General features: G+C 50.3%; 2 protein-coding genes across 4 annotated transcripts in view; one reads left to right on the top strand and one right to left on the bottom strand.

Moving 5' to 3' along the window:
- Window positions 1–11335, top strand: part of GOLGA1 (golgin A1) — a 41858-nt gene extending 30523 nt beyond the window's left edge. For both annotated transcript variants that reach the window (XM_084821392.1, XM_084821391.1), the window contains 6 exons: window positions 251–411; window positions 1937–2095; window positions 3340–3399; window positions 5061–5207; window positions 5897–5983; window positions 9706–11335. In XM_084821392.1, the coding sequence (XP_084677518.1) occupies window positions 251–411; window positions 1937–2095; window positions 3340–3399; window positions 5061–5207; window positions 5897–5983; window positions 9706–9786 (695 nt within the window). In that variant the 3' untranslated portion in view covers window positions 9787–11335. The remainder of the gene's footprint in view (window positions 1–250; window positions 412–1936; window positions 2096–3339; window positions 3400–5060; window positions 5208–5896; window positions 5984–9705) is intronic.
- Window positions 10825–21879, bottom strand: ARPC5L (actin related protein 2/3 complex subunit 5 like). 2 transcript variants are annotated; one of them, XM_084821401.1, is made up of 4 exons: window positions 21613–21879; window positions 15120–15192; window positions 14637–14813; window positions 10825–12196 (listed from the first exon to the last, which is right to left on the bottom strand). In XM_084821401.1, the coding sequence occupies exons 1-4, from the start codon at window positions 21777–21779 to the stop codon at window positions 12134–12136; spliced, it is 480 nt and encodes a 159-aa protein (XP_084677527.1). In that variant the 5' UTR covers window positions 21780–21879; the 3' UTR covers window positions 10825–12133. The 2 variants fall into 2 exon arrangements, with proteins under 2 accessions (XP_084677527.1, XP_084677526.1); XM_084821400.1 differs by lacking the exon at window positions 10825–12196 and having other exon boundaries at window positions 14002–14813.
- Window positions 21880–22020: the final 141 nt, after the last annotated feature.

Below are 22020 nucleotides of genomic sequence, written 5' to 3'. Positions count from 1 at the left end.
TGATGCTGAGCGAGGCCAGGAAATTCTGTCTGATCTTGGGTCAATCTCTCAGCCTGGCCTACCTCGTGGGGTGGTTGTTTAGATAAGATTGGAGGACCCATGTATGCTGTTTCAGTCCCCTCTGGACAAAGGATAGAATAAAAAACAGAGCTGGAGCAGGAGAGATCCCACCCCCTCTGTCCTGACGTGGCAGCTGGAATCGGCTTTCCCACCTCTGAACCCAGCCTTTGCTGTGTCCTGTTTGTCCCAGGCCACGACGCAGTTCTGCTGCAGATGCATCATTTGCAGTCCAGTCTCGAACTGTGCCAGCGCAAGGCTGCGGAGAGGGACGCTGTGGCGGAGGAGCAGATGAGTGCTTTGCAGGCACAGCTGTGGGAACAGCGGGCGCGCGTGCTAGCCAGCGAGAAGGAGGTGAGCAGCTGGGCCCTGAGCCAGGGTGGGGGAGAGCCCCTGTTCTCCCCAAAGCGACACCCTGGGGATCTCATCCAAATCATCGCAAATAAAATAACATCTTCACTGAATTTGCACCCTGCCCCAGATAATCCCAAACTGATGGGAAAAGTTCTCCCCACCTAAACTTCATTAGCATGCAAGGGAACGCAGGGGGCGGGGGTCAAGCATGTGGGGAGGAGAGAGTCACCAGGGGGATTACTTCCCTCCCCAGCTGTGATCCCCCTAGAAAATTGCTCCCTGCAAGGCTGTTCTTACATTCATTGCTGTAGATCACCTTCCTCCAACCCACGGCTCTCCAGGGATGTTGGACTACAGCTCCCATCGTTTCCAAATAGCTTGGCCATTCTGGCTGGGGATTGTGGGAGTTGTAGTCCAGCACCCCTGGAGAGAACAGGGCTGGGGGGGCTGCTGTAAGTACTGCGCCAGTGTGGCCATTGCTCTGACTCTGTGTCGTGGAGTTCTTTATCTCTTTCTAGCACGTGGAGCCGGCTTCGCCCGGGTTTGAATAGCCCCTAGTTCGGCAGCTGTCAGAGCTGGACATGTTGTGCGAAGCCACGTCCACTGGCACCCCTAGGCACAGCCTCTGCCATGGTCCACCCCATAGCCCATTGAGGGGGGGGTCTGCCCACTCCATTCCCCTGAGCAGAGGGAGGGTGCAGCCATCTGATCCTCTCCCTCAGCCTCCTGCTCTCACCTGGCTTTAAACTGTGTGGATTGCACAGCTGTGCGCTGGTTAGGGGAATCTGCCCCTAGTGGCTGGAGAAGTAACTGTGGCCTTCAACCGCACCGGCACATTAACGTTAATTCACATTAATAACCCTGCGTCCACAGCCCTGCACGCCATGTTTCAGGGGTCTAGATCCCATGGCTTTGGTGCTATGGCACTGGACGGATGGACGGACACGCCCCCTTCATTATTCTAGATAAACAGGGTTGTCTGCAGGCTGCAACTCCATAAGAGCTCAAATAACGTGCAGGACACAATATCAAGCACAGAATTCAGCATCCCCCAAATCTCTGTTTTTCTTTAAAAAAAAAAAAAACGAAGGAAGGAAGCAGAGATCTGCTTGGAAGTGTGTGGGCAACGCCTGATGGAAGCTCAGAAACGAGAAGGGTTGCTCTGTACGGTTCCCGTGTCCTGTGTCACTCCTTCCCACGACTGCAGAAGTGAAGCACATTATGCAAAATGGACGTACCGCTGTGCGTGACTTCAGCAAGTTGCAATATTTGGGTCACCGCAGCGCAGAATTAATTTCTAACATGCCGCTTATGTCTTGGCCTGTTTTGAACTGTTTTGAGATCTATCAGTGCAGCATTTGACCCGTTATCTTCTTGCAGCTTGCAGATATTCCTCTGGCTTTGAGGCCAGTTAGGAAACACACACCCCCAACCCCACCCTGAGCCTTTCCAGGACTACATGCAGCTTTTGCTTCTGCTGCCACTGCGAGCTGCTGAGCCCTGCTCCCTTTTTGCCTCCTGCCAGGCTGCTACGTTGGAACTGGCATCTGCAGCCTTGAAAATGCACTTACATCCCTCTGACGCTGGAGAAGGCGAGCCGAACGGGGAGGTGGCTGCCACTGATGTCGTCCAGCTACAGAAGGAGAACAGAGGCCTGGAGCAGCAAATTGCTGAGAAGAACAAGGTGCTGACCTGGGCACAAGGCCCTAATCTGTCCCTCCCACCCCGAGTTTTTCTGATCCTTCCCCTTGCTGATAATACCGTCCCCTTCTCTGGCTTCAGCACAGGGCGCCATCTCCTCCTTGCTCTTTTTTCCAGGAGTCGCTCGGAGGTGGCTCCTCGTTGTTTTCACAAAGCTTGCTCCTGTGAGAGAGTTGCCCTGGGATGGTTTTTGTTTATGCAAGGATTAATCCATGGGCAAACAAAAGAGCCCCTGGGTAATGAGGGCCTCTTAAAGAGCCTCTGTTAACATTGTGGGTAGGGGTAATAACTACCAGTCATTTGGTGGTTTCCCAGCTTTTGCCCAGTTCTTTCCCCATTCTCAAAAGGTTGAAATGTCTCTGCTAAGGCTTCATGACTGGCAGTAGCAGCTTTAAGTTCAAATATGCTGGTATTTTTAGCCCTGCCCCAGTTCCCTTTGGCCCCGGCCCCTGGAATGCGGCCCCCAATTCTTCTCCAAAATGGAATTCGCCCCTCAGGCTGAAAGAGGTTCAGTGCCCCTGGTGTAAACAATCCTGACCCTGTCCAGGCGTTTGGCTGAACTCATGAGGGTTAAAAACTTGTAGAGGGACGGAGGCCACTCCCGACCTCCCTGTGTTGAGCAGGGAGGTTTGAAGAGGAGTTCTGCTTCCCGGGGAGGCTGGGAACGAAGGGGCAGGGCCTGGCATGCTCAGGGACTTTGGGGGCAGGGCCAGTCTGCAAGGCCCCATCCGTCTACACACATGTAGCCCTCGCACATTCAGGCAAACATCTGAACAGCGCCACTGCAGTCGCCACCTTTTGGCAAGCCCGGGTGGGCGAGGTTCAGGAATTGCTGCCTGCAGCGACCCACAAATACTTTAGTGGAGCATCTCAGGGCTTCCTTGCCGGTGCAAATGAGATTTGGTCTTGGCTCCTTCCTTACACTGTTTTGAGTATCTTCAGAATAGCCATGTCCTCTCTGTGGAGCAGCTCCAGATGTCCTAACCAGAGAGTCTGTTTTGGTTCTCAGCCTGTTTTATTTATGTGGGCAGCTACTCAAAAGTCACAGAAGACAGCCAGGACCTCTTCTGCCTGCCTGCATAAAAGGCAGCAGCTTTGATTGGGAACCGGTCCTGTCACGATTTCTCAGGGCGGTGCAATTCGCACAACAGAACGCTCAGTAACTTTTAATGGAAACATGTCGGCCTGTGAGCTGAAGTTCTCCTCCCCCTCTTTCTCCAATGGTAGATGATAAAGCAGCTGCAACAGAGGATGGCAGAGCTGAAGAAGACCTTGCAGAAAGAATTGGTGAGTATCACCTGCACCAGAAGTCCTACCAGCTGTCCACTAGTCTGACTGTGTGCTCTGAGAGGTGTCACCTGAGAACAAAACAGCCCTATAAACGCTCAAAGAACAGGGCTTCAAAGTGACCAGGAGGTCTGTTCTAGCTCTCTAACATAGGCTCTCCTTCAGACTCTAGTGCTGTGTGTTTGTACTGGAGTTCCAGCGCACGCACACAAAATGCAGAATTTGGTAGGAGGAGAATTCCACTTTTGGAGAATGTCAGCGCTGTGTGCGTGTGTGTTTAAAGTCAAGTTTCTATCTCTTATGGAGGTGAAGGTCAGAGCGCATGGACAATGCCTGCTGACTTTTTCAGAAGCCAGAAAGGTGGCTGGATATTCTGTGTCTTGGGTTGGAACTGGAACAAACAATATGAAATAGCGAGCAGTGCTGGGTAAAGTATGCAAAATAAGAGAGACAAGGCCAGGGTGCCCCATCCGACTATCGACCAGGGCTAATTATAGGGAGCCTGCAACTCCCATGTGACAACTGCATCACGGCCTGCTGGTTTGTTACGGTTATGGTCTACAAAGACCCACATAACTTGGGGCCAGGTTATCTGAAATAATGTGTTCTCGCCATATGAGCCTGACCAGCTGTTGAGAGCCTTGGGGAAGAGGCTCTTCTTTCTGTCCCACCAACAGCTGAACCACACGTGGTGGGAGCATGTGAGGCAGCCTTCTCAGTGGCTGCTCCGAGGCTCTGAGACCCCTTGCCAAGGGAGGCCCAACTAGCCCCATTTCTGATCCTTCACTGGAAGGGGATGTGTAAAGATAGGCAGATTTCATGGCAGATCAGTAAAGCAGAGGGAGAAATTATGCAAATATCCCAGCAGCAGACTTCTGAGTATGTGCATTTGCACTAGACCGAAAGGAAGGTTGCACGTGTGTTTGGCACACTTTCCAGGTCCTTTCTTCTCGATTTTTAGGAGTATCAGGTGGAGGGCACTTACAAGGGATGAGGGAGGATGGTGGAGCAGCAGGGGTTCTTGCCACTCTTGCCAGGCAGCTCTCTCGCCACTCCCAACAACTCATGATGAAGCCACCCTGCCAGGTTTGGGGTTCACAACAAGCCGTCCCAAAAACAAGCCACCCTGAACAGCCCAGCAACAAGCTATGGGTTCTCAGAGTGGCTTTTTTGTAGACAACAACCCACGCTGAAAGAACTGCGGGTTCGGCTGTCACAACAGGCTGCCCTGAAACAACCCACGCTGACAACCAGCCCTGGCTTATCAGGTCTCTGTGTACCAGTTCCAGGGGGCTGGAGGGGCTGCTGTGGAAAGGAGGGAGCAGGGAAGTCTGCTTCTGTCAGCATGGTTGATCCAGCGTAAATCTGGATCCAAGCCATAATGTTTAGTGTGGAGCAGCCTTCTTCAGCCTAGTGCCCTCCAGATGTTTTGGACTTCAACTCCCGTCAGCCCTAGACTGCAAGGCCAGTGGTCAAAAATGTTGGGGGTTGTAGTCCAAAACACCTGGAGGGTGCCAGGTTGGCGAAGGCTCACCCAGCAGGGAGGCAGTTTCACTGGTTGCAAAGAGCTCACTCTCCAGAACAGGAGGCACCTGCAACTTTGCCAGGTGCGGGTGGCTTTGTCTGGCTGCGTTTCAGCGCTCTGTGTTTTCCCCTTTCAGAAAATTCGACCCGACGGCGAGGTCCCTGAAGTGCCCACTGCTGCCTTGACTGTGACAAACAACTCTGATCTCAACGACTCCCGGGAGATCAACTTTGAGTACCTGAAGCACGTGGTGCTAAAATTTATGTCCTGCCGGGAATCAGAGGTAAAAATAAAAAAAATGCTTTGCTGATGATGCTATTTTATCTTGTTGGCCTTTTTTCCTTCTGGCGGTAAATCAACATGTCTCTACTAGGCAGGGAAGTTCCATGCAACTTCCAGTGTCCTGTGTTTTAAGTAAACCTGAAACAAACGCGAAAGGAGACATTCACATTCGGAAATTCATGTCCAGCTTGATGGGGGCACCTCCATGCATGCAAAATTGACTGCAGGAAGTCGGCACCAGAAGAAAACAGAGAACAGCGACGGATCCCGCTGTGGCGCTGTGTGTTCTCAGTGCGTGTAACCTCTACGCTCAAGGAGGGGGAGTGGGCACAAACGTCTTAGCTCCATCCCTGCTTCCTTGGTGCCCTCCACGTGTGTAGCAGAGAGGCTCCTCCATCTGCAGAGTTTAGAGACCTGGTTTTCCAGGAATAGCAGAAACACTCCACTGCAGAGAGTCATCCTCTCCATATGGAGGGCGACAGAGTTAGCATGCCTGTTTCTTTCCCCTTTCTCATGTGTGGAGATTTCACACACGTAGAATGCCTGCTTCGGGCTCCTCTTTAATTCTGAGGGTTTGGGGAGTCTCTCCCCTCCCCACCCCAGCTAGACAGCCCCGTCTCCTTCAGCGATCAGACCTGTAGGGGCTGTACACATCGGCCCAGTTGTGACTTGGCGGTTGTTGCGTTTCAGGCGTTCCATTTGATCAAAGCGGTGTCCGTGCTGCTGAACTTCTCTCAGGAGGAAGAAAACATGCTCAAGGAAACCTTGGAGTACAAGGTAAGGCTTCCTTTGAACTCCTGCGATGGGACTGCAGTGTCCAGCGATGGCTTGCCTGTGTGAAAAGAGCCGTCCTGGGTGCAAGCACTATAGACGGTGCTTTCCCCGCCACCTCCAGGGCAACAGTGCCCACAGGGCTAGCCCTTGGGTTAGTCTGTTGCAGTGTCTCGAGGCACCGTAAAGATGAACAGAGTTTTTCTGGCATGAGCTTTCATGGACACTGTCTGCCTCCAATGCAGCACCTCTCAAAAGAGGCCATTTGCACATCCATCAGCAAGCTTGTGTTCCAATTGTGATACACATCCCTTTTAGCTTGGATGTCAACTGGGTAGCCAGCAGCATGGGCGGCTTACACGCAACAAGTCTGAGGAATGCTCCGGCTTGTTCCTGATACACCTGTGAATCGCTCCTTCTCGCTCCTGCAGCGAATGCTCCATGTCACCTAGATTCCAGGCTGTTTTTTACTTGTTTGATGGGAGGGCTTTCATTCCCATTTTAAATGCTGTCACCAAATACTTTTCTGTAGGGAATGCTGGTCTTCTGTCATCTGTTAAACTTATCCCTTTACATATCTGCTGCTCAAAACACATATCTGAATCCTGCCTTAATCTTTCCTTCCTTCGTCCCTTCCTTTCTTTTTTTGTACCCCACCTTGCTACCAAGAAAAATGGCTCCTGAGACAGCTGGTTCTCCTTTCCCCACTCTTCCTCCTTGTGTGTGTCCTCCTCCAGTGCCTGTGCTTAACCTTGTCTGTCTTACATTACTGTGATCAACACAAATGGCCCTCGCACTAGGGGTTGGATCCAGATCCATTCCAGTTCAACTGCGCTGGTGGAAGTGGACTTCCTTGCCCTGCTTCTTCCCTGAAAACACTACACAGAGAGTTGGGAGGTCCTGCTGAGTGGGGTGAGCTGCAGTGTGTGTCTGGGGTGACGACCCAAAAATAGGGCGGAGGGGACTTCTGCAAGCAGAGCCCCTGCTGTTGTGGAAGGCTCCTTTCTCTTACAGAAGGAGGATTGTGGATCCAACCCCTGGTCTCTGGATTGCCCTCCCTGTCACTTCTCTGCATTGACTTTGCCTACTGGCCTACTGGTAGTTTTTCAGCCTCTGGCTTTGCCTGCGGTTCTTTTCCCTCACTTGCTCGGCGGTAGCTGATCAGTTACCAATTTCTTTGTCCCTGTGTTGGTTCTTGTTCCTCTCAGATTCCTCCCCCCCCCCCTTGCTGAATGAGTGGGGTTTTAACCAGCAGTGATCACATTTCACCAATACTGAAAAGATCAGCATGGGCTTCCTACTCCTGATGCTGGTTCATATTGGGGGCAGCTTTCCCCCAAGGGCCAGGCTGGCTGGGGATGAGGGGAGTTACCCTCCAGGTGTGTTGGACTATGTCAGGCTCAGATCACCCCAGGCAATCTCCAGGCCAGGGCATCCAGTGGGCTGTATCCTGCCTCATGAACCTGCGTGGCACTTGAGGCGATCCTCTGAGGTCTGCAAGTTCCCCCTCCTTCAGAAGGCAGGTGTCTTCTCTGGGAAACAGCCTTTCCACCTCCTGTCTGGAACGCCCTCGCCAGGGACTTTTTTGCAGATAGGTCTGTCCTATGTACCCATGCTGCTGACGTCTATCATGGGTTTAAAAATTTTTAAATGTGTTTTAATCCTGGGTGTTGGTTCTGTTGGCACCGCTGTTCTCTCTTGGCATGGCTTCTTTGGGCTGAATTTAGTGTTGTCGTTTTAATTCTGAGGCCACTTGCCCTGCGGATGTTCACAATGGAATAGCAGGAGACAATTTCTGAATGAAATAGCGCCTGCTGGTCCCGCAAAGAAGCTACAGGCAGCCGTGCCTCCACGCCCTCTTGCTCTCCCCGCAACCACCTCGGCACTGAGTAAGAAGGAAGCCACTGCTCACTCACCCTTGCTGTGGGTTTTATTTATTTTTAAAATTAAAGTAGCCAGTGATCACCATATCCTCCATGAATTTATCTAATCCCCATTTGTAGCTGCAAATTCTGTAATTGTGCCCTGGACAGAGAAGTAGTTTGTCCTAAATCTCCTGTCTGCCCATTTCAGTGGATAGTCCTGCATTCAGACCCTGTATTATGAAGGGGGGGGGGATAATCTCTCTCCCTCCCCACCATGCATCATTTTAGAAAACTATCGTGCACCCCCTTCCCTGTCCCCTTTTTTCTAAATTAAGAAGTCCCCAGAGTTGTAGCCCTTCCTCATAAGGGAAAGCGCTTCAACGTGTTCATCATTTCGGTGGCCCTTTCCACAACTCCTCTTCCCCTGTGGTGTCCTCCTTTTAGGTTGGGTGACCAGGCCCTGTACACAAGTGTCCCAGATGTGGCCTCACCATAGATTAGTTCTGAGGCCAGTGCCATGAAGGAGCAGAAACCAGTTGTCTCCTTGACCTCAGTTATGGGCTGGAGCGGGGATTGGATACACGGCCTGTAGCTGCTTCTGTGAGCGTTAGCCGCTACAGGTGTGGGGAGGCTTCTTGCCCTCTGCAGCCCCGTTCCCACTTTGCGCACCCGTTGGTCACAAGCAACGGCATGAAGTGGCAGAGGTCGGAGGTTGCAAAATAAATGGTACCACTGCAGACTATGGGGGGTGGATTTTTCTGTGTGGACAAACTCCTCCTCACAGAAAGCTAGCGCAAGAGGGAGAGGGGCTTGGCTAGGAGCTCTCCCTGCCATGCTTTTTTTTTTTTTTTTGCAGGAAGATTGTTACACTGGGGAGCAGTTTAAAAAAATGGACCCCCCCCCCACCATTGCAGTTGGTACAGTCCATTCTGCAACCTCATTTTGCTGCATGCATAGACCTCCTTTCATTTGAAAGAGAGGTCCTGTAGCTCCATAGGGCTGGAAAAACTCCTGCCTGAAACCCTGGAGAGCTGTTGCTGCCTGTCAGTGTCAACAGTACTGGTCTAGATGGACCCAGGGTCCGACTCCATATAAGGCAGCTTTTGATGTTCCTATTTAAGTCAGCCCTTTATTCAGAACTATGAGGGTTGGAATCTTAACTCCATTTAGGGGGAAGTGCCATAGTTCAGTGGTAGCAGAGACCCTGCTTTGCATGCCAAGGCCCCAGGTTTGATCCCTGGCAGCATCTCCAGGGAGGGCGAGGAAAGAATCCTTCCTGGAGAGCTGTTGCTGCCGGCCAGTGTCGACAGTACTGGGCTAGATGGACCCAGGACCTGACTCAGTGGAAGGCAGCTTCCTATGTTCCCGCCCCACCTCCATAATTTAAATAGAATTTAAGTAGGTGTACAGAGATGAATAGAAACAAAATAACCTCAGTCGTTGAACAGATTCTGCCAAAAGCAAGCCACCATAAAACTGGATGATGCAGCAGTTACCATAAAAAGAAGCACAAGGCTCTACTCCCACATTGGGTGAATAAAACCGTTCTGGCCTGGTGCCAAGAGACCTTATACCACACAAGCAGGCCTACAAGAGCACTCCAGTTTGGGCATCACCTTTCCCTGTTAGCCGCCTGCCCAAAACCTCGGTTGTCGGGGTGCTTGGGAGAAAGGCCCCTGTTGAGTGCTGTAGCTGCTGGGCAGAATCATGTGGCCCTTTTGTTCCCTAAGCCCTTAGGGGGGCAAACATGCACCATCCAGGGGCTGAGGTTGGAAATTGCTGCGACCCGTGTGCCTCGCTGCACAAACACCGGCAGCTGAGTAACCCTGCGCCTGGCTTGTCTTGTCCTTTCTCCCCTGCCAGATGTCCTGGTTTGGGTCGAAGCCGTCTCCCCGGGGCAGCATCCGGCCCTCCATCTCCAGTCCGAGGACCCCGTGGTCGTGAATGTCCCCAGGATGTGCTGCCCGCCTGCCTCCAGTTGCTTTTTTTCTATGAAAAGGATGCCGCGCCCACTGACTGAGGTGTCTTTCATCGCTGTCGCCACAGTATTTTGTACACGAGCATTGAAAAAATTGTTTACAAAGCTGTACTGTAAAAGGAGTGTCCTTTCCGGCAGCTGGACCCCTTTCATCGTTTGGGGGACAGCAGATGTCAGGGTGGGCCATGTTGTGGCCAGCCCCGGAGGCCTTCTGCAACCAAAGGGTTATGTTTGTGGTAGCAGTAATTGGGAGCATGGGATGGCTTCTGTCAGGGCAGAAAATGACCTGTGTACAGTGAGGAACTGCCGGGTGCGTGCTGTGCTTGCGTCATTCCCGACGTGTAAACTCTTTTGGGGATGGGAAGTGATTCTGTCACTTCGGACCGCAAGCCGCCCCCCCCCCCCCCCCCAGCTTATTAGCAGAACTTCACACGGCTGGTGCATTCAACCTATGCCAGAAATGGCACACGAGCCAGGAGAGCACAACTTTCTACGGAGTTGGCCAGCTTTATTTTTCTTAAAGAAAAATAATTTTAAATGATCTTTATGGTATTTCTTGCCTTTTTAAACTAACATATTAACGTGCAATAGGTATAGCAGGTTGGAAAGAGAGCAGCAGCCTCTCATTTTAATAGTGGGAACAGGAAGCTAGTGTTAAGGTGAGGCACCCAATTTAACTTCCTTGACAAGGTTGCCGCTGAACACAGGGTCGGTTTCCCTTGTAACTGAATTCGCTTGGAGGTGGTGGGAGGTGGGAAGGGCCTGCTACAGGAGCCCCACCGTGGCGCATCAACCTAGAGCCAGCCTGTGTCCAAGCTGCGGAAGAAGCACCTGGGCAGCCGTTTTAACGGATGAACTGGCTCATATAATCAGCCGTTAATATTTAACACTACCTGAGGGCAGCAGCTTGGCTCTCGAGAAAGGGGAAGCTGAATAGCTGAATCTCGGTTTAAGTCAGATTTTCTTTCCATTAGTGATGAACCCCACACCCCAAGGTTAGAAACCAGTTTTTTATTTACCAGTTTATTTAGACATCCTCTATATTATACCGTACTGAACAACCATATAAGACAGCAGATGGCAGTCCTGATACCGCTGCACATTGCTAAGCAACAGTATTTTTACCAACTGCTCATTAAGAAAAGTATAACCCGGGGCTGCATTGGTCTTCCCTACTAAGAGCATGAAGTAAAACTTGGTTGGCGCTTCTGCTGTTAACCAAGATGTGCCAGTTTTAAGGTATTGTATAGAAATGCTCTTGGTGAGGAGCGATAGTGTTGGTTCTTCTTAGCTGTCACAGCAAGAACTGAGGTGTGTATATTCGTTCAGTTGTAGCAACTAATGCACTTTTTCACCTTGTACAAAGGAAACACAAACCACCCGGAGTGTGTATATAGAAAAAGCCTTCATGGGCACTTGGCTTGTCCGCTCATGCGGTGTGCATATGGGACTGTACTATGTAATGGCTTGTAGAGACCTAACTTGCGGTGCAATACATTTTTGATTAAAACTTGAGGCTGACTTTATTACCTTCTTGCTTACTTCCTCGATGGGGATGTATTTGCGGATTTCCCACAAACATTCAGTGGGCAACTGTGGGACACAGGATGCTAGGCAGAAATGTGTGGACAACAGACATCAGTGGGGAAAAACACAGCCACAAGCTCTGTGCTTGGTTCACCCCTACCCTTACCAGACTAGCCTGGAAGGAATTGGCCACGTGGCATTATATACAGGGGAGGGAGCAGGTCACAATATTCAGAGGCTGACTCTAACCATCCAAGAACTTTATTTTGAGAGAGCAGCAGGCACTTTACATGAGACCAACTCTAGCCCAACTATCTTAAGCTATATACAAAAAGCCCTCTTGCATAAGAAACCCCCCACACCAGGCTCTCATTTTGCTTCCAACATCACAGCTACCCACCCTCCCACCGCAAACATTTGTTAAGTTTAAATTAAAGTCTCACTCACCCCACACACATTGGGCCAGAGCAGAGCAACCGTTCTGGAGACGGGTGCACACTCACACACGCACACGCCACCCCCGCTTCCCATCACAGCACAAGTTGCAAGTCGTCCCCTCGCAGCTCCTGAATCTGATAGTCAGAAAACAATTACACAAACTTTCCCCCCAACCTCTGTGGTTAAAAGGACTTTGTTCCAAGACAGGAAGGAGGACCCCCCCACACACACACAGTATTTCAGTAGATTGTGGTTCCTAGAAGGGTGGGCCAAAGTGTCGGTGTAGCCAGCCCTTCCTCCTGGCTCCGAAAGAGTTCTTGGTGTCTCAACTCAAGTGGACACGGTCCTTTAAACAGTTTTTCGTGCAGTAAGAACTCTGACTATGGATCCTAGTCCACCTACTGCTAATGCCTGGGAGGGTGAGAAAGAAAGAAAAGTTAGTGCCTGGGCCACGCACCCCCCGCAAAGCAACCCAGTTCATACACTGCTGTCCTCAGATCTTCATGTTCACCCTTCTCCCATTTGGCTCTGTAGGACCTCTACATTTATTGGATGCCTCCCATAAAAGGGCCATTTCTCTGTCAGGGGCTCAGGAGGCCGCCTTTAGAGATTCCTTCCTCCTTGCGTTCCCTCCTGTACACTTCAATCCTCGCCAGTCAGTCCCCCTCATTAGCCCAAGGAACAGCACCAACACTGTGGAATGCTCTCCTCGGGGAATCCGCATGGCGCCTGCCTGATTTCATCACATTAAAAGCTGGCTTTTTGGGGAGGCTGACTGGGCTGTGCCTGATCTCCATGCTTTGTGTGCAGGGAGTAACCTTGCTTTTCTGCTGAAAGATGTTTCAGCAACAAGCAACATTTCTAACGTGTTTGAAGAAATAGATTTTTTTCTGCTACCCTAAGAACATAGTAGTACTCTCAAGAGAGGAGAGTTGTGATCTGGACATGTCATGGCTGAGCCTATCTCAAGGCATAAAGCAACAGCTAAAGACACACATTTCACACACAGATTTCTAGAGCAGAACTGGCGCCTCCTCCCACCTCCCCAGGCCAGACAACACACTAGGGAGAACACCACCTCACCTACCACAAACAGCTCAGAAGAACCAAGAGGGGTTTGTTGGTGTTTTCTGTAGCCCTTGCCTACTACATAATAAACCACCTCTCACTGCAGTGTCTGGACAGGCAAGCGAGTGGAGGGAAGGGGGCCTCTGCTCTCTGTCTCTCATTCTGAGTCACTCGGGTGGGTGGGTGGTTCTCCCTAAGCTGACTGCTGAAATTGCTTTGAGCAGGTGCAGCTTCCGCCCTCAGACAGATGTGTTTGCTCTTGCGAACTGTGTGAAACCACTGCACGAAGCAGACATTTTCCCTCCGCACGTTTAGCCTCGCAGAAGAATGCAAATCGTACCAAATCTCTCTGGGGGATGCATACCAAGAGAAGTGATGGAGCTCTAGCCAGCATGCAAAGCAGGAAATCATGGCAACCTCTCCTACCACGCTGGCTCCGAGCGTGGGAAGCAGTAGGCACATGCAGCAACTTGTCCTCCTCCTCCGGAGTCAGAAGCAAGCCGCCTGATTTCACAACCCCCCACCCCACAAGTACCAGCCCACATCGGCCCCAAGCTGCTGTTTCCATTGGAAACGAAGAGACCGAGCAAAAACAGGTTTCGTGTTGTCATGAGAACACAAGACTCCCCATGCATCCACCCACTAATGCATCTGCAAGGGAAAAGTCCAGTACTGAGCATCACTACGCTGGTAAACTATTAAGAGAAGGGCACATACAACCCTGTTGCAGCAGCATCATTGGGCCGGCTCCAGTTTTGCAAGATACATTTTCCTTCCTGCATAGGTCACACTTCCCAGGAAACTTTCCTAAAGTGAGAGTTGCCAACCATCTCAGAACAATCGGCCCAAGACACTCCTGTAGATTTTGGGCTGGATCCAGCATAAATCTGGGTCCAGACCTTTGTTCTTTTTTGGGACAGGCTGTGTGTGTGAATTCAGGCCCAGGGCATACCCAGCGGGTAGAGAGAGTAAAGCTTTTCCTGGACTGTGCCACTTCTGGCAGCAGCATTTTTGAGATTTGAATGTGTTCCGCTGAAAAGCCCCCTACACAAAGAAAAGTAGCAAACCAGGAAGAAGGCTAGAACCTTTCTCCCTGACACACTACTTTTCTACAAGCAGAGGAGACCGAGGTTTTTGTTTTTGCTGCATTTAGCAGTCCCATCTGCAACCTCAAACTGAAGTATACAGGAAAACCTTTACCACTCGATAAACTGAATCTTAACCATACTGAACTCAGGCCAGCATGCAAAGTAGGAAATCACTGCAACCAAGCACTGCCCAGATAATTGTGCTTCATGCTCTTTGGAGCAGCTGGATTCTTTTAGGACACACTTGGACAGCAGCTCCCCACCTCATGGTCTGGCACATTAGTGCATAGCCACAAGTTCAACCATCTTCCTGGGAAAGCACCTTGGGCCCCAAACACTGAGTCCTCCTACATATAACCTGTGTGGATGCCTACAGGGAAAGAGCCCCTGCCTTGGCTGAGCTACACCTATCAGGGGCACTTAAAAGCAGCAATGTACAGAAAGGAGGCCCCAGTGCAATCCCAGCATTCTGAACTCTGCTGCCATCATGCAGGTTCTCCAGCAACCAAGCTGCTCAAAAGCTCGTCCACTTACAAGATCTAAAGCCTCTCAACCCTCCTCATGCGGTGGGCAAGGGTTTTGTGGACCTACAGGTGGATTGTGCAGGGGTAGACAGCCCTTCAAGAACAGATGACTATGTGGCCTGCCTGAACCGTGGATTGGGGACCACGGTTTGAAGGAGAGACATCACGTACCTTTTCGTGCCACTGAAGTAGTATTGCACTGCTATTTTCCGTTGGCTTTTCAAATCCTTTATAAATGTACTTCATTAACAAGTCAATACCGTTGCTATCTAAGGAGTTCACTGCCTGCTCTATCTCACTGCCTTTAAAAGAGGTCAGCACCTTCAGCACCACTTCCTGGGCCCGCTCCTGGAGAGAGACACACACAAGGAAAGCAGAATGAGGCCTTGGATACAGCTGAACTCGCACTGGCTGTTTCCTAGGAATGGCCTTAACTGTGGGAAGACTGAATCCCAAAGTGCTGTTTCAAGATTATTCATCTTACTACAAACTGCTAGGTTGTTGAAGGAATGCTCAGCCCTCAGCCAGGCAACTATCATCAGTGAGGAAGACTGCTATGTACACCAAGTGACTGCATCCATAAGGACTTGGGGTTTACTGGCATTTAAAGTATCAGGGCACTGATGGCCAAACACCCCACAAGACTCCACTTACCTTTGCTGCTGGGTTCTTTGTGTTAACAGGAGAGTTCTGTAAAGCTGCACGGAACGCTCTCAGCATGTCACCTGTTTAGCAAAGCAGGTCAAGGAGCTAAAGCAGTCGAACCGACAAACACAACACACTAAAATCAGCACCTGGAATTCAGCCTGGAAATTAAATGGTAGCTAATGCAGCAATGAGGGGGAGGGCCTTCTAAGTGGTGGCCCCTCATCTGTGGAACAAGCCCCCTGATGAGGTCCGCCTGGCACCAACATTATTATCGTTTTGGTGCCAGGTTAAGACCTACTTCTTTTCCCAAGCATTTGGCAGCACACAATGAGTTTTAATCTGTCCTGGATGTGTCTTTAGTTATGGCTGACAGTTCAATGTTGTTTTTAATTATATGCTGTTTGTGTGCTTTTATGTGCTTTTTTTGTAAATGGCTTTTAAACTTTGCATATTGTATTTTCGTGTTTTAACTTTTGTAAACCGCTCAGGGAGCTTTGGCTATGGGGTGGTATAGAAATGCAAATAATAATAATAATAAAGCTGTCTCAACACTGACTCTACAGTGACTATGTAGCTAGACTCAAGATTTCAACAGATCTCATTTTGCTACTGGTAACCATGCAGAAATGTTAAGGTTTAGAGCCACCAATTGTCAAGTAGTATGCATCTCTCTCCAGCAAAGGACAGGCCAACTACCTGGTGTCTGCCAATAAGATTTCTGTTTCACTCCAGTTACAGAAACAATCCCTTGAGTATGGGGCAGGCTAAGGTGTCCCATGAGGTCAAACGGACTCACTGATTAAGCAACTAAAGAAAGGACACTGAAACGTAAACAAGTCTTCCAAAAATAGATCTCCCTGCCCCTAATGCACTAAATACTATTTTGTGCATTAAATTTCTGATTGTCCTGAAATTGCTCAGCAAGGAGTCTGGTAGAATCCCCTTCACAAAGCATCCCTGACTGCAAGCAAAGACTCCTTCTGTGTCAAGGTCAACTCCTGCTACACGCAGTTAAAGCAATTGTTCACGTTGACGTTGACAGGAAACTGTTTATCACCCAAAGCAGAAGTGACAGAACTCCAAAGAGCTGACAGATCAAGGAAACCCCAAGTCACAAGTATCCTTGAACTGATCTGTGTATTACTCTCCCAGTATTACAACAATTTACCTAGCTGACATGGGTAAAGGCTGAACTCAAACTGTGGTCTAATGCTGTCATTTATGGCTGCACGGGATTTAAACCCACTCACTAAAATGGATTAGGGTTCCGGAACTTGCAAAGACCTAGACGCACAGAGAGAGAGAGAGATTTCCACATATAAAATTGCCCCCACCACATGCAGAAAATTGGGGGACGGACGGACGACACACTAAATCAGCTACAACTAGCGCAGCCATTGCTGCCATCGTTTGATCATCCATTCAGCTGAATAATGTTGGGAGGCAGATCAAGCATAAGCACACCCATCTTTCCCAAACGCACCCCAAGGCCTCAGATGAATACAGCACCTCAGAATTAACATGAACTGCAAGAAAGTGAGGCCTGTTCAACAACCTTCTTCACTAGTCTTACTTTAGGCTCCCAACTAGAACAGCTGCCTCAGGACGGTGGGAAAGCAGTAAGCAATTCCTGCAATATGCGTAATTACTGTGATATGTACTCTGTTGCTACCAAGAGTCTCACTGTATATCTGTGCTTTCATCAAACGGACCTTAGCTACCAGGCACTTATTCTTTCCCAACACTGTTTCAGCTGACACAAGACCTCTCACATGCCCTTGCACCGTTGGCCCCCACCAAAGGAGCAAAGCTGGCATAAAAATAAAGATTTTGAGCAAGGTATTAAAACCTCAGAATTCTGATTCACCAACTTGACAGATTTCACTCAAGTTTTTACAATTAGCAAGTACATAACCAAAGACCCTGATACCACAGTGGCCCTTCACCATGACATCGCAAGGCAGAGGCCAGCTTTGTCCAAAGACCTTCTGTCCTCTCAAATAATCTGCGATGCTCTTATACTTGCTGGAAAGACCCCTGGTTATAGTAACTGATATAACAATCCATCTTTTTTTGTAAACCGGAGAGTAAGTGAGAGACAGACATCCTTAACATACTAGTGGCACAGACAAAAAACCTGCCGGCCACTGCACAAGCTGCAGAACCCAGATGAAAAGGATGTCTATGAAACATTGGTGCTCTCCACTTCCAGACGGGCTCTTAACGAAAGCAGCAATCTGGGTTATGTCCCGAGGAGGTTGGTGACAGAGTTATTTTGAGCAACTTTACATCAGCGTGGCTCTACTCATTCCCTGCAAGCCATACTAGCCTTTCTGAGAAGTTGCAGAAAATGGCACAAGGGAATGGAATTCTCCCTGCAATACTAGTTCTGAATGGGTTGTTTTAATTCACCAGCAATAGCAATTTACAGCCTGGCAAATCCTGGAAGAATGATGCCCAAACTGTCTCGTTTCATTCACTAACGGGAGTCCAGACTATTGCCAGTAGGCCTGTGTTTTTTCAAATTTCAGATCCAACAAGGAATCCTTTCCACATAGATTTCTCTGCTGAGGAACCTTATTCACATCTGCTGCAGAATCTGCATATTCGCAGAGAATTCTCGGGTGAACTACTTCATTTACACACAGCATTGGTCAGGTGTGTAGGCCTCATTGTTGCCCTGCACAAACCAAAGACAATATTCCCGAGGTTGTGCATCACCAGGGAAGGCTCGTAACAAACAAGCTGTCTTAGATGCTTTTTTTCCACTGCTACTGGTCTCATGGAGGAAAGTCCTGGATTCCTAGAATAAAGTTTGATAGCCACTGCTGTAGACAGCTCATCAATTGTGTTCGTTTGTGACCCTGTTGCCTACAAAGATGCAGGTACTTTGGATTTCAAATCCTGGTATACGAGCTACAAAAAGATATCCCACTCCCTGCAAAAAAAAAAAAGCAGGAACCTAGTACCTGGGAATTGCTCACATATCCAAAATACACAACTTCGATTAACTGAGAAGTGATGTTTCCCAACTTTCCCTCTCCAAAGAATACGCAGACAAGTATAGACATGAATGTATCCCATTTAAGCAGAAGCAGAACTTATGAAAACATAGTGGCACAAAAAAGTTTAAAAGCAGAAAAAGACCAAGGGGAGGAGAAGTGCAGCACCTGGGGCAGCCAAGCCATTCTAAGCATGGAAAATGCCACTTCAAAGAATCTAATGGCTGAGAATCTCAAGAGGCATTTCAACATCTCTGCTCTCGACTCTGCCATTCTGCGCAGCATACAGCTCCCCCAGCTCTTCATTTCATAAAGCTTAGACTCATTAATCTACAGGGCCATTTTGACTGGATAGACACATAGCCCAGCTACAGAAAGTTCAAGGAAAGCTATCAGGCAGGATGCACCCAGGAGCAAATATCACCATTTAGGGTGTGATCCTATGCAAGTTTATACAGAACAAAAGTCCTACCACTCCCAGCATTCCCCAGCCAGCCATGCTGGCTGGGGCATGCTTGGAGTGGCAGGACTTTTTTCTGTCTAAATAGGCATAGGATCACACCCTAAATGGTGATATTTGCTCCTGGGTGCATCCTTAGTAAAGCATACTGCTGGCAAGCAGAAATGAATACTATGATCATGGACTCAGTAACATGCCAGTACTTCCTATGATCAGCTCTCTCTAGTCCACTGGGAGCATTAATGAGGGGACAAAGTTCCGCTGTATTGAATGCATTATTTTACTCTCAGCAAGCACTGGCAAGACAGAGGTGTGTCAACTCTGCTCTGGGTACATTTCAACACACACTCACAGCTTTTCTTTTTTAAAAACAGAAGCACATGCTCTTTCTCTCTTTCCTGTAAGTGACAGAAGCAACAGCCTCCTGATCTGTCAACCTACAGCCAGTACTTCCTCTCCACATTCTAGAAAGCACAGACTCCTGTTTCACCATGAGGTACAGGCAAAGGCAGCATTTATTGAGCCTAGCTGGCAGAGACAGACCCACCCTCCCATCACTGACACTCGGTACAAGTGCTTCCTTGCCAAACCCGATTCCACGCATGACGGATGGATGCATCACGGCCCTGACACATACTCGTCATTGCTGATACACCATGGGCAGCTGCAGGGTGGGGCTAACCTCGCCCCACAGGGACCTGCCCTGTAACATCACCTTGCCTTGACGCACTCCTAACCTTTCTCTACTGCAGCCTGCTAAGCTGTGCACACCCGGTTGCAGATGGTGTTTCTGCAGGTATTTGCAGCTCCTCACACAGCAGGCCACAACTGCTTGGCAGACCCGGATTATATGACACACCATACACACACTGCTGCAATCAGCAACACGAAGGAGCTTCCCAAAGGTTACCGCAGGAAGGACCAGCCCTATACTTAAGAGAGTTCAGCCTTTAGAAGCTGCCTCACCCTGCCTTTTATGGTCATCCAACACCAGTTCCATTCCACCCCTCACCACCCTTCTTAAACAAAATGTGACAGGCAGACCTGAGTAAGGATCTCCCACCAAATACTCGATCCCTCTGAGGGAGGTGAACTGGAAGGCCATTACTAGAGGGAGGGAGATAAGTTCTTATCAGCAGTCACTGAAGCCTAGGTCTTGGACAAAAAGAAAAAAGGAGGGCACACTGTCTGCCAGTGCCAGACTAGAGAGCCAGAGAGGAGGTTCTGGTGAGATGAAATGGAGACTGGAATAACTGGTGGATATATATAGATGTCCATAATATTCCTACATCACTGCCAAAGCTTTGCCAAAGCTTGTCACTATGGGAAGAGAAGCTCTGAGTAACTAGGGTCAACGAAGATACTGAATACAGATATGAGGCTGTGACTGTGGGGGACAGACATGGAGTTTTGACCGGAATGCAGTACTACCCCAGGGCAGGCCCAAGAACTAGCAGCAAGAAGAAGTGAGGGTGTGAGGAGCAGATGACTCACTGAAGCAAAAACTGCAGAGGGCAAAGAGGAAAGCCAGGCAGCTCCTGCTGCAAGGCAATTCCCCCAGGACTCCCACCCTTCAAAGCTGATGCCCTGGAAAGTCACACTACAACAGGCTTGTACCTGGGTAAAAATCACCTCAGCAACCAAGCCAGGAAAGGGTTATAGAAGCAGACTGTCTCTCTTCCTGCCACTCCCCAAACCCCAGAAGCCACAAAACACTCAGGTGTGCATGTTTAGGCAGGTGGGCTACTAGTCACTTGCCTGATCTTGCTTGCAAGACCTCCACCTTCCCTTAGAGAAGAGCTGTGGCAAGAAAAGAGCTAAGCAATGAAGAGAATAGGAATATCCTTGGGAAGCAGAGAGGGGAGGGAATCTCCATCAAAGCAGCTGCCACAAGAAACTGCAACAACCCTTTTTAAACCCCCCACCATGGGGGCAGGAAAAGCAGGATGCCTGAACACCCTGGTCTTCAACTTGTGGGTCAAGACCTACTACTGGACTGTGGCGTGACATCTGGTGCATCATAACAGCAGCATTACCACCATGCAAATATAGGGTTAAAAAAAAAAAGAGCAAGTCCTCAAATATCTGGGCTAAAGGTGAGTTCCAGGTCTGGAAAAGTTGAAGACTACTGGACAGACCAATATCCAAAGGCCCTCAGGGATGGGGAGAAGAGGAATAATGCCCCAAGGTTTATTTGGGTGGAAAATAAAAGGGGGTGAAAAGGATTGCCCTGCCTCAAGCGAAAGGAATAGGGGGATGAATGAAAGGAGATCAAGGGAAAGAACTTTCCCAAATCATAAGGCACCTTCCCCAACCTGGTGCCCTTCAGATGTTTTGTACTACAGTTCCCATCAGACCCAGCCAGCATGACAGCGATAATGACAGTAGTGGTCCAAAACATCCGGAAAGCATCAGGTTAGTGAAAGCTAGGACAGACAGAAAGGGCGTGGGAGAAGGGGAGTGCCCCAACGCATATGGAATAGGGGAGAATAAGAGCAGGGTGGAAGAGGAACACCCCCAAGCAGATAAGGAAAAAAGGGGGCAAAAAAGAATGCCCCACCCCAAGCAATAGAAATAGGGGGAAGAATGAAGGGGGATCAGTAAGAAGGACTATCCCAAACCATACCGGGTAGAGGCAAGAAATCAGGTGGGAAAAGAGGGACACCCCTGGCTCAAGCGGACAAGCGGGGGCAAAAAGGAATACCTCTAGAAACAGGAGTAGGGGGTAGAACGGAGAAATGGAAGCAATGGGGCACAGGAGGGCGGCCCCGCCACAGGCATGCCGGGACAGGCTAGAACAGCCTCCCCCCCAGATGCGTTGGACTACAACTCCCAGCACCCCCAGCCAGCACGGGAAACCGCACAAGCCGCTTACTAAGTCAGCCTCCCGCACCGGGAGGCCAGGTGCGCTGGACCACAACTCCCAGCATCCCTGACGGGGGAGGCTGGGAGGTGTAGTCCCCCATGGGGGGGGCGCCCGGGCCAGGAAGCGCGGGGGGAGGGAGAAGGCCGCCTCCGCCGGGCCGAGAAAGGATATTGCCGCAGCGCCGCCTCCACCTCCGGGCTGGGGCCTCCCTCGCTCTCCGCCGGGCCGGCCCCGCTCCCGGCCTCCGGGCCGGCGTCGGGCTCCTCCACGAAGCGGTTCTCGTCGAACTGGTCGATGTCGACGCGGCGGAAGCGCGAGGAGAGCGAGCTCCGCGCCATGGCCGAGCCGGACCGCGAGCCGCGCGCTGCCTCGGGCGCCGCCGCCGGAGCCCCTCAGACGCGCGCGCGCGCGAGCGCCGGCCGGAAGCGGAAGCCCCGCCCGGCGGGCGGGGGGGAGGGGCCGGCCGGCCCATCCCCGGGGCGGGGCTTCGCCTCAGGCGCTCCTCCGCCCGCCCCGCCCCGCCCCGCCGTTGGGGCGCGGACAAAGTCGCGAGCCGCCTCACGGGCGCGGGGCGGACAG

This window comes from Heloderma suspectum, chromosome 14 (assembly GCF_057233095.1).
Source record: "Heloderma suspectum isolate Gila_16-S chromosome 14, 16-S_ref, whole genome shotgun sequence".
Lineage (NCBI taxonomy): Eukaryota > Metazoa > Chordata > Lepidosauria > Squamata > Helodermatidae > Heloderma > Heloderma suspectum.
The sequence above is the reverse complement of the archived record's forward strand: the minus strand, read 5'-3'. Positions and strand labels throughout refer to the sequence as shown.